Here is a 12,496-nt window from a genome sequence, read left to right as displayed (position 1 = left end):
TTAAGAGTGAATTGTTAATGATCAAGGAGATATGTTAATCACTAACATTTTCGGCGAAATGTCCTTCGATGAAATGGACGGTTCGGGAAAGGATTCGGCGAAATGTCCATTCAATGAAATGTACGTTCGGCGAAAATGATCCCTTCGGCAAAACTTCCCTTCGGCGAAATGGCCTCAGTAGAATAGTTTTCGGCAAAATGAACTTCGGCGAAACGTACTATAACCATTTTGGTCTACATAAATTAGAGATGAATCGGTCCAAAACTGGTCCATAATGATTTTCTGTTACCGCTTTGAATAATTATGATAATCTTTACATTATTAAATTAAAAATGCTAAATGTGTTATAAAAAATAAATACAATAATTAATTAAATTGCTAAAAAAAATTACGTCTTTTCTGACTTCTGATTTGCAAGGAGTAAAAAAAGTAAAAAATTACCGTAATTACTTATTTATCTAATAAAAATTATAAAATGATAATTTAATAGGGTACTCACTTTTAACAGGTCAATATAAAAGGGTAAAAAAAAAAAAATATCCGTAAAGGTAAATTACGAATGTGTCTGCTAAGTGCGAACTTTAAAAATTTTGCATTTAAGCAATAATTTACCGTATGCAACAGTAAGACTATCCGTCCAGCACGTGACGATGCATAACAATAAAATTTTTTAAACAACATTTCGAGCTTACACTCCTTACAGTAATGGCGGTTTCCTTCATTTCGGTGTATTTGATTCACTAGTATTAACATGTCGATTTTTTCACTTTTTGCTACGCAAAGTGATACATATAAGGCGCAGTAAGACCGGTGATAATGATAAGCCAACTATCGTAAGGACCAAACTTTAGAAGGGTAATATGAGAAATTTCATTATTAACTTATAATAATTCAAATTAATGAATTATAAATGTCCAAAAGTTCACGATTTATTTCATTACCGGTGCCAGTAATGCCGGTCATTTCGTGACATTTTTTTTGTGGTTACGCTGGGGTAGTTGACCGGGGCAAACGTTAAAAAAAAGTTTATTTGATTTCTATAAAATTATAATTTAATAATACATGTTTTAAACTAAAATACAATAAACATGATTTTGGTAATGTTAATTAATCTAATATTTGCTCCTGAAATACCTTCAAAATTTTTTTATAGAAATTGGAAATTTAATAATTTTAAATATAAAAAATTCCTATATTATACAATTAATTAAATATAAGTTAATTAAGGATTCTATGAATATACTTTTTATAAATACCTATATATGAGGCTATGATTGTTAAACTTACATAAATTTAATTTTTATTTTTATTAATAGACATATTCACTTTCTAATAATACAAATCAAAAATTACTGTGAGTGAAAAATGGACTTTTTGTTAACAAAATGAGTTTTTATATGCCCATTTATGTTTAATAATTTGAATTTCGCTAACGTAGAACTCCATTATTTAATCAAGTGATCATATATCACATGATTTTGGTAACTGGTATTACAAAATAATTTTGAGTCCGCCGATCGATGCATATTTTCTTTTTTAAAAAAACCTCTCTTTATTGAAAACCATAGAAAACGCAATCTAAAGGTAACACATTTCCAACAGCTTACAACGAAACACTATAACATAGTGCAGCCCTATCTAAAACAAACCTATACAAAAATTATTATCCTAACTAAACATTGAAACATGTTACACATGAATTGTGCGACAATATCGGAATCATCACTCCGAAAATTGGTATAATTTACCCAGTTCGGAATAATAATAAAAATTTAATACCTCTCCCCCTTTACTTTCAAATTTACAATATGTCATGTTCAAAAATATTTTCAGGAGATTTACCTGAATTAACTTATGAAGTTATAAAATATTTTCAGTACGATTATTCAACTTTACATTCATGCATTTTAGTTAACAGATTATGGTGTCGTTTAGCGATTCCATTATTATGGGAAAATCCATTTTCAATTCGTACCAGAAACTATAATTTTATTGAAATTTACTTACGTAATTTAAATGATGATGATTTCAACACAAAATTAAATGAATATAAAATTGTTAATAATTCATTACCTTCGAATTTATTTTTCAATTATCCCAAGTTTTTAAAATATTTGAATATATACAAGTTTATTTTATCTGTTAATGAGTGGCTTGAATCTTCTTTTATTACTCCAAACCCTGAAGATATATTATATTCAAAATATGATTTTAAAGGATTGATTGATATATGTATGACAATTTTTAAAATTTTCATTGAAAATGAAGTAAATTTACATATTCTTGAAATTGAGAATTTGAATGATTATTATCACACATGTTTTGATAATATTCTTGAGTTAATTTTGAAAAATACAAAATTCATTCACAATATTAGAAATATAAACCTTTTTATTGATAGTGCGTCTGATTATGCATACAGCAGCAATAGTAGTAAATATAAGTTGATTAGAAATCGTATATCACAAATTATTAATTTACAACAAAATCTTAAAAAAATTTTAATAAGTGATAATAGTTTTCCTTTATATCGATCATTATTATTATCAAAAGATTTTAATTGTTCAAATACTTTAAATATAATTATATTCTACAAAGTCAATTTTAAATTTTTGAACAATAACATATTTGAACAATTAAATGTTTTAGAATCTATTCATATCTTTTATTGTTCTTTTGATAATAATTTTAACCGACAAATTAATAATTTAACTAAACCATTTAAATTGAAATCTTTACTTATAGACGAGAAATCACAAATTGGATCATTAGAATTATTATTACAAAAATCCGGTGATTATTTAGAAAAGTTCGGGTTTGGTCCATCATTAAATCAACAACTAATAGAATTAATTACAAAATATTGTAAAAATATTAATTTTCTTTATTTTAGTGCAAATGAAAGTCAGGTTACTTGTCAAATTTTCAATTTAATTGAAAATATTAAACAAAATCTTAATTATATTTCAATCTATGTATGGTATGATTATCTTGGAATCGGAAATAGGCCAAGTTCAATGATATTACAAAATTTAGGACAAATCCTTCCTTCTAAATTAGAATATTTATGTTTGTGTCTTTATTGCATTAAAGCAAATGATTTTGAAGTGTTTCTAAAAAATTCACAAGATACTTTTATTAAAAAATTATTGATCTATAACAATGAAGGTCAAGATATTTTACCCCCTATTAAAAATTATATTATGAAAAAGAAAAGGGTTAAGTATTTAGCTATTAGTGACTCTTACTGTGAATCTACAATATTTGGTAGTTTTAGTTATAATACTAAGGAATTGATATCATTGAAAGGTGAAGTGAACGAATTTAAGTTATATAATATCGAAGTGCAAAGTTATTCTGATTTAGTGATTGACTTACTTAATTATATAAAGGAAATTAATTAATTGTTTGGTAGTAATTTAAAAATATCAGATAATAAGATCATTTTATGTGAAGTTCTTTATAAATTTATTTATTCTTATTCATAACTTTTATTAAACAAAAAATCTGAAAGCATGAATTCTTTATCCTAAATTTTGTGTTTGAAATGTAATAAATTATGTATATTATAACTGCATTTGTGATAATGATTCGAGCATATGCGCGCATTTTTGGAATTTCTGATTTACTATTTTATTTAACGCACTCCAAAATTTAAGTTGCATAATTACAATTTTAAGTGGGACAGTCAGATGATTGACAACCAATAAAATTCTAACATGTGAAAGTTTGAATTAACGCGACAATTTTTTTTTAAATAAAAATCATATGATCTCTTTCATATCTTTTATTTTCTAACCAGAGTAAATATCCTGAGAATAACCCCTTTTACCCAAACAAAATAATACCAACTATACATGCACTATTGTTAAAGAAGGTTTTTACCCTTCGAAAAACATAATTTGCTATACCGGAATTCAATTTAAAATTTCAGATAATTATTCAGTTACGGGTAGAGGAGAAGGAGATTTACGACATACTACCATAAAATGTGAAATTGAATATGAAACAGATGGACGACCTGTTTTTAGAATTTGGTTTGGAAAGAACTTTAAGCAATATGTAATAGAATCAAAGGAGTCTCCAACTAAAGCTGCTAATGAATACTTGCGAGTTAGTACACCATTTTAAATAAAATTTTGTATTTTTATTTATAAAATTTGGTTTAACATTTGTTTTAAATAGAGGAAAAATCCTAATACTCATGTAAATCTTTCTGGAATACATGTATTTTAGTATGATACTAGTATCCAATGTAATTTTCTCAATTTTCACATCCACTGAATTTAGTAAACCTATGATCTTTTTATACATATATATATGTATATCCCACTTTTCCTCTGATAAAGATTATTCACTAATGATGATGATTATGGTATTCATGATATAAAAGTATAAAATAGTATTATTGTTGTTATTTATAGATTAAAGAATATCCATTTTCAAAATAGCTATTTCTGTTCAAAAAAAATTTTTTTTTTTTAGGATAATGAATAAAATAAAGTCGAATATCTACCTTTATTATGTTTAACGCAAAAGCAAAATGTGATGGAATGATTTGAATGGAGATAGTTGGTATTTTATAATCATTGATAGAATAAGTTGAACTAACCGTAAATTTTTAGACTATCGTGAAGATTAAGATTTGTATCACGAGATAAAAATCAATTAGGCTAATTGCGGAAATTATCACTTATATAATTTAATAGAGCATCATATGATTAATTGCAGTCCTTTTCATCTCGAAAAAAAGTTCCTCATTAATAGGCTGTGTTTTAAATAATTTCTGATTATTATTTTTTACAATCTGTTACAATCAGTACCGCTTTTTAGATTATAGATAGCTTTATCCAAGTAGATAAAATACTACGGTTATTTGTCAATACTAAAATATAGACTTAATAATTGTATGACTAATAATTAATTACAAAATTATTGAGTGTTTGAATCCATTATAACATTCCAAACTATAATGTGTGTAATATTGTATTAAGGTTTCCTCAGCTTATTATTTATTTATTTCACTTCAGAAGGGCTATCAGTTTATATATTAAGAATCACATTTAATAAAATGGCCTTTTATTCCTTTAAATTTAACTATTAAAGGTAAACTCACTGTTTAAAACATCAATAAGTGATATTAAAAATTTTAAATGTAAATAATAAATGAAAATGTTATTAAAATAAACTCATCGATTATTTAAATACTTTAGCAAACATTATTTATTTTTTTTACGCATAATAATTAATATGATTTTATAAATATGTTAAGTGGAATATTGGCAGTTGCAAATATATCACAGTTTTACATTCAAACGATCAAATAATGAAAATCTTATTTATATAGAATATTCTTAAATATAAATCCAATAAATTTATATGTACTATAATATACTAGTATAAATGAAAGAAAAATGGAAGTAAAACTACTAACTTCACGCAAACTAGTAATTTAAACTATTCAACTCTAACTTTCACATAAAAGAAATTTCATTCAATATTATGATCACTATCTTGACAAATTTCATTTAGTTCTGTAAAAAAATAGATTAGATAAATTAGAAAGGAAATATTAGTAAATTACAAATAAATAATAACTTACCCAATTCACTTATTTGAACATCTAAGCATTCTGAAACTGTATATTATGTATTCATAGTATTTAAATGTTAACAAATGTAGATAAATAATTATGATAATAATGATTAAGAAAATACTTCTTGGATTTGTTGATTAAGCAGTATAATTAGCATCTATTAAAAAATAAAATAACATTAATAATGTAAAATGGACTATATGATAAAGCAAAATTAAATTTAATTACCTAAACTGAATTGAAATGAAAATTTACTGGTTTTGGAAGATTTTTGAAATTTAAAAGTCTACTAGTATAAATTGCTTGTGAATGTGTTTTGAAGTTTCTGGATTTATCTTCATTTGATCTTTTTTTGAATTTTTCTTCTCTAATTTTATCACATTATGTTATCTGAAAATATATTTCACTATTTTGACTATTTTCCCAATTTTCACTATCTTTAACATCACTATCTTTAACATCTTCACCATCTTTAACATCTTCACCATCTTTAACATCTTCACCATCTTTAACATCTTCACCATCTTTAACATCTTCACCATCTTTAACATCTTCACCATCTTTAACATCTTCACCATCTTTAACGTCTTCACCATCTTTAACGTCTCCACCATTTTTAACGTCTTCACTATCTTTAACGTCTTCACCATACTTAACATCTTCGCCATCTTTAACATCCTCACCATCTTTAACATCCTCACCATCTTTAACATCACTATCTTTAACATCACCATCTTTAACATCTTCACCATCTTTAACATCTTTACCATCTTTAACGTCTTCACCATCTTTAACGTCTCCACCATTTTTAACGTCTTCACTATCTTTAACGTCTTCACCATACTTAACATCTTCGCCATCTTTAACATCCTCACCATCTTTAACATCACTATCTTTAACACCTTCACTATCTTTAACATCTTCACCATCTTCACCATCTTCGCTATATTCACTATATTCACTACCTTCAATAACTTCACTATTTTCAATATCTTCAATCTCATCATACCATTTATTTAATAATTGATACAATTCTTTAGTGATTGGTCTATTTTTTATTTTAGCATCCCAACAATTTATTATCAAATCTGTAAGTAACTTTGGTACGTCTTTAGAAATTGTTCTAAATCCTTTACATATTTTAATAGCTAAAAAATCATCATGAGGAATATCATTAAAAGGAATTTCTTCAGAAAGTAATTCGTTCATTATTATTCCAAATAAGTAAATATCAGCTGCTTTTGTATATTGGTATCCACGTAAAACTTCTGGTGCCATATGTGGTAATACACCATAAATTCCTTCTTCTTTAACTGTTTGTTTTATATTTGCTGGTTGACACATTCCTAAATCACTTATATATGGAACACTTGCAAATAATATATTACCTGAATGAAAATCTTTGTGAACTTTTTCAGCATTATGAATATCTAAAAGTCCTCTTGCAATTTGTTGTAATTCATCTTTTTGATTTATAATCTATATAATTTTTAGATTTATTTAAATAATTTCTCAAATTTCCATTTTTATAATATTCTATAACCATCATATACTCTTTATTATTTGGATCTTGAGTAATTCCAAAACATTGAACAATATCTAAAAGATAAATTTGAAGATGAGATTTAATCTAATTATCATCAAAAAGGAAAAATTTTATAATAAATAAATGTAAATAACAATCTTTATATAAGACAAAGTAAGTTTAAATTACCTCATTTAAAAATCTGAACATATATCAGAAGAATTATTTAAACTTTTCAATGCATATTTATTATCCTTGAATCTATACCAATTTTGATTTTCAATATTCCAAAAATAAATATATTCTTCAGGCCATTCAACTGAATAAATCTTACCAAAACCACCTTCTGCAATATAAGTGATATTTTGAAATTTTTCAAAAGGTATCCATTCAAGATATTTTCTATGATATACAGCATTAAGTTATGATTTCCGTATAAATTCATCAATATCTTTATTTCCACTAGTCCAATTTTTAGAGTTATCTTTAAATCATTTACCATTACAAGATTGACACCAAATGTATCCTGTGCCAGGTTCTTTACATTCTCCACATATTCCATATGCTTGTTTTCTTTTTTCTAAATCTCCTATATAGACTACACTTTTATCTACATTTTCTGATTCAATAGTTGAATCAAAAGTAGGAATTGTAACATGGAGCTTTTAATAGTCAAAAATTATTAATATTTTTAACTACAAAAATTCAATAAAATAATTATAATTATTAAAAATATTAAATTGCTATTACCTGATATTTATCTTCATCAGTATTCTTCCATAAATCTTTTGGGGTTTCATCCACATTAATTGAGCTGTGGATTATAATTTTAATTTTAGTTAATATAAATAAATAACTACATTACTCAAAAATAAATTTCAGAATTATTATGGGAAAAAGAAAAAAATTATGAATTGAACGAAGTCCAATAAATTGCGCACATTTACTATTTCAGTTGTACTACTATTGTATACTAGTTCGTAAGCACAGCTGATCATCATAAAAATATATCTAACCCGAAATGGTTAAAATGAAAAATGCGAAGTAAATTATTTACAGTAGATCATATAATATTTTTTTTGTATTTTCAAAAAAATAAATAGCAACAAACCTATAATAGAAAAATCATTGCCAAATTATATATCAAAAATAAATTAGTTTGGACTTTGGAATAAAAATTTTAATTAATATATTTTTAATTAATGAAAATCAAGGTGGATACAGATTATAGTTCACACATAAGCTTTTTTTGTCTTTATGCTAGGAAAGTAAATATAATAATATTGTATGGTTGTTTAAATGAACATTGTCTAGTAAATATGGTAAATGAAAGAAATGTAAGGTATTTCATATTATTATAGTACGTATAGAGAAGATAATAGTATATGATCAAACATTGAAGGATCGAAAATTTTATTATACAATTTTAAATTGAACAAATTTAAAACAAAAAGAAAATTTATTTACTATCTTTTATCTTAAATGATATTTATTTAATTATGTATTAAGAGATATATTTTTTGAATTGAGACCATATCTTCCATATTACCTTTGCACTAATCTTACAAGGCATAAAAAAATTGAGAATGAATAAAGTGTGAAAGTAGTAAATAGCTCTTGTCTTAACAGATCCATTTCTACGATAAAAATATCAATAAATGTTTTAAAAAAGGACAATCTAATGGACTACAGGTTTCATGAAGATAAATACATCATATTTTGAATATTGTATTTTATAGAGAATTTTTCAAAATTAATGCAAAAAATGTCAAATACTTCACACAGAATGAATATAAAGTATGGCAAGCCGAGTTGGACATAATTATCAGACATTGTGCGATAAAATATCAAGCATGGCTTGACAAAATGTCACCCCGTGTCTGACATTTTACCTGTTTATGCTTGATTTTCATCTGTCCCGTGCTTGATATTTATCTGTACGTGCTTGATATTTTTATCTGTTCATGCTTGATGTTTATCTATCACGTGCTTGATATTTTTATCTGTTCATGCTTGATGTTTATCTGTACGTGCTTGATGTTTTATCTGTACGTGCTTGATGTTTTATCTGTACGTGTTTGATGTTTATCTGTACGTGCTTGATATTTATCTGTACGTGCTTGATATTTATCTGTACGTGCTTGATGGTTTTATCTGTACGTGCTTGATGTTTTTATCTGACCATGCTTGACATTTTTATCCGTCCGTGCTTTATGTTTTTATCCATTTGTGCTTGATATTTTTGTCCGTCTGTGCTTGATGTTTTTGTCCAACTGTATTTGATTTAATCCAACTATGCTCAATAATTTTATCTTTGTCAAAAATTAGTTTCTTTGTCAGCACAGGGTTGATATTTTGTTGGTCACATGTTTTAAGTTTAGCGTAGTTTTAAAAAAAATTTTTTTTTTATTGGCTTTTTTTTATAAACAAATTTTGTAGAGAATTTTTATTTTTAATATAGGCAAAGGCTTTGTTTGGTAGAATTTCTTTGGGAATTTTTAATAAGATTTTTTTTGATAAAAAATTTCGTTAGAAAATTTTTTTCATTGATAGGAACATTTCTGAGTTTTTTTTTTGATGATAATTTCGTTAAAAACTTTTATTTGATAGAAATTTTATTGGAGAATTTTTTTTTTGATAAGATTTTTTTTTTGATATGTACTTAACAATTTTTTTTGATAGGAGAGATTTTTTTTTTTGATAAAGAATTAATTGAGAATTTTTTTTTTTTGCAGAAAATTATTTGAAGAATTTTTTTAATAGGGAAGATTTTTTTTTTGATAGATAATTTCGTTACTAGAAAATTTTTTTAACAAGTGAGATTTTTTTTTGATAGAGAATTTCGTTAAGAATTTTTTTTAATAGGAGGGAGTTTTCCTTGATAAAGAATTCTTTTGGGAATTTTTTTTAATAAGTGAAAGTATTTTTTGACGGAGAATTTTATTAGAGAATTTTTTTTTTTTTGATAGAAATTTCATCATAGAATTTTTTTTTTAATGGGTAAGATTTTTTTTTTTTTGATAGATCATTTCGTTAATAATTTTTTTAACAGGAGATTTTTTTTTTTGATAGAAAATTTCGGTAAAGAATTTTTTTTTTAATAGGAGGGAAGTTTTTTTTTGATAGAAATTCTTTTGAGAACTTTTTTTAATAGGTAAAGAATCTTTGAATTTTTTTTTAATAGGGAAAATGTATTTTTTGATGGAAGATTTTCGTTAGAAATTTTTCTTAATCAGGGATATTTTTTTTGATTGAGAATTTCATTAGAGAATTGTTGGTTGAAAAGTTTTTTTTATTTTTTTGATGGAGAATTTTGTTAGAAAATAGTTTTTTTTTTAATAAGGGTATCGAGAATTTTGGCTTGAAATTTTTTTTTTTAATAAAGAATTTCATTAGAGATCTTTTTTTATAAAATTAAAAAATTACTAAATTACATTAATAAGATTAAGATAAAATTAAAAAAAAACTATGATAGAATCCTTAATAGCATAGTAAATTAAGCAAATTTTATATACTAGTAAAGCTCCGCATGAGCTGACATAAATTAAAAAGTTAATAATGTTAACTTTAAGAAAAGTATATAGCAGAAATTTGTTTGAAGTGTTTCTTCTTTTTATCATTAATTGGAAACATTTTTGAAAATCTACTATTTTAAATACTTTTAATATATAAATAAAAATTGGGATTGCCTGGGCCTGGGTTTTTTTTTTCAAATATATATGTACTATCTAATTTTTGATCGGTTATTATTAAAAAGATATTTTTTAAAAAAATTTTTTTGCAAATATATTTATTCAAAATATCTTATTTAATTAAATTTTATTTACAAATATTAAAATTTAAGTTTTAAAGAAAAAAATCACCATATTTATTTTTATTGAAGTGTACAAATAAAAGAAACAATAACAAGAAATAAAAAAGATAAGTAAATTACAATGATCAAGGAAAAAGATGCTAATAAAAAAATAAAATAACAATGGAGTAATGGAAAGTAATAGAAGATGAAAGGGAATAAAAAAGAGTAATGAGAAGTGATAGGAAACAAAAAGGAGAAATAGGACATGATGAGAGATAAAAAGGAGTGATGGGAGACGAAAAGAAGTGATGGGAAGATTAAGAGGAGTGATGGGAGACGAAAAGAAGTGATGGGAAGATTAAGAGGAGTGATGGGAGACGAAAAGGAGTAATAGGAGACGAAAAGAAGTGATGGGAAGATTAAGAGGAGTGATAGGAGACGAAAGGGAGCGATGGGAGACAAAAAAGAGTGATGGGAGACGAAAAGGAGTGATAGGAGACGAAGAGGCGTGATGGGAGACGAAAAGAAGCAATGGGAGACGAAAAGGAGTGATTGGAGACGAAAAGGAGCGATGGAAGATTAAAAGAAGTTATGGGATGACGAAGAGGAGTAAAAATTTATTAAAATTGTAAAATTTAATAAAAAATTTCCAATAAATTTTCAATCAATTTTTTATAAAAAAAAAGATTCCTAATGAAATTCTTTATTAAATAAAAAATTTCAAGCCAAAATTCTCAATACCCTTATTAAAAAAAAACTATTTTCAATAAAATTTTCTATTGAGACTTCTAACAAAATTCTCCATCAAAAAAATAAAAAAACTTTTCAACCAACAATTCTCTAATGAAATTCTCAATCAAAAAAAATATCCCTGATTAAGAAAAATTTCTAACGAAAATCTTCCATCAAAAAATACATTTTCCCTATTAAAAAAAAATTCAAAGATTCTTTACCTATTAAAAAAAGTTCTCAAAAGAATTTCTATCAAAAAAAAACTTCCCTCCTATTAAAAAAAAAATTCTTTACCGAAATTTTCTATCAAAAAAAAAAAATCTCCTGTTAAAAAAATTATTAACGAAATGATCTATCAAAAAAAAAAAAATCTTACCCATTAAAAAAAAAATTTTATGATGAAATTTCTATCAAAAAAAAAAAAAATTCTCTAATAAAATTCTCCGTCAAAAATACTTTCACTTATTAAAAAAAATTCCAAAAGAATTCTTTATCAAGGAAAACTCCCTCAGTCCTATTAAAAAAAAATTCTTAACGAAATTCTCTATCAAAAAAAATCTCACTAGTTAAAAAATTTTCTAGTAACGAAATTATCTATCAAAAAAAAAATCTTCCCTATTAAAAAAATTCTTCAAATAATTTTCTACAAAAAAAAAAAATTTTCAATTAATTCTCTATCAAAAAAAAAAATCTCTCCTGTTAAAAAAAATTGTTCCAACAAATTAAGTATATGTCAAAAAAAAATCTTATTAAAAAAAAATTCTCCAATAAAATTTCTATCAAATAAAAGTTTTTAACGAAATTATCATCAAAAAAAAAAAACTCAGAAATGTCCCTATCAATGAAA

The 12,496-nt window shown here is 24.7% G+C and overlaps 2 protein-coding genes across 2 annotated transcripts; one reads left to right on the top strand and one right to left on the bottom strand.

The window, feature by feature from the left end:
• Nucleotides 1-1,808: 1,808 nt before the first annotated feature.
• Nucleotides 1,809-3,404, top strand: OCT59_019217 (uncharacterized protein; the record flags this gene model as incomplete). The annotated part of the gene is made up of 1 exon (XM_025331685.2): nt 1,809-3,404. One exon carries the CDS (start codon nt 1,809-1,811, stop codon nt 3,402-3,404), a length of 1,596 nt encoding a protein of 531 aa, XP_025183977.2.
• Nucleotides 3,405-5,977: 2,573 nt separating this feature from the next.
• On the bottom strand, nt 5,978-8,756 carry OCT59_019216 (uncharacterized protein; the record flags this gene model as incomplete). Its single annotated transcript, XM_066135873.1, has 6 exons — nt 5,978-7,075; nt 7,140-7,195; nt 7,456-7,467; nt 7,621-7,783; nt 7,872-7,935; nt 8,671-8,756. The coding sequence occupies 6 exons, from the start codon at nt 8,754-8,756 to the stop codon at nt 5,978-5,980; spliced, it is 1,479 nt and encodes a 492-aa protein (XP_066005125.1).
• Nucleotides 8,757-12,496: the final 3,740 nt, after the last annotated feature.

The sequence above is a fragment of the Rhizophagus irregularis genome, chromosome 28 (genome assembly GCF_026210795.1).
Source record: "Rhizophagus irregularis chromosome 28, complete sequence".
Taxonomy (NCBI): Eukaryota; Fungi; Glomeromycota; class Glomeromycetes; order Glomerales; family Glomeraceae; genus Rhizophagus; species Rhizophagus irregularis.
This window is presented reverse-complemented; position numbering and strand designations above follow the sequence as displayed.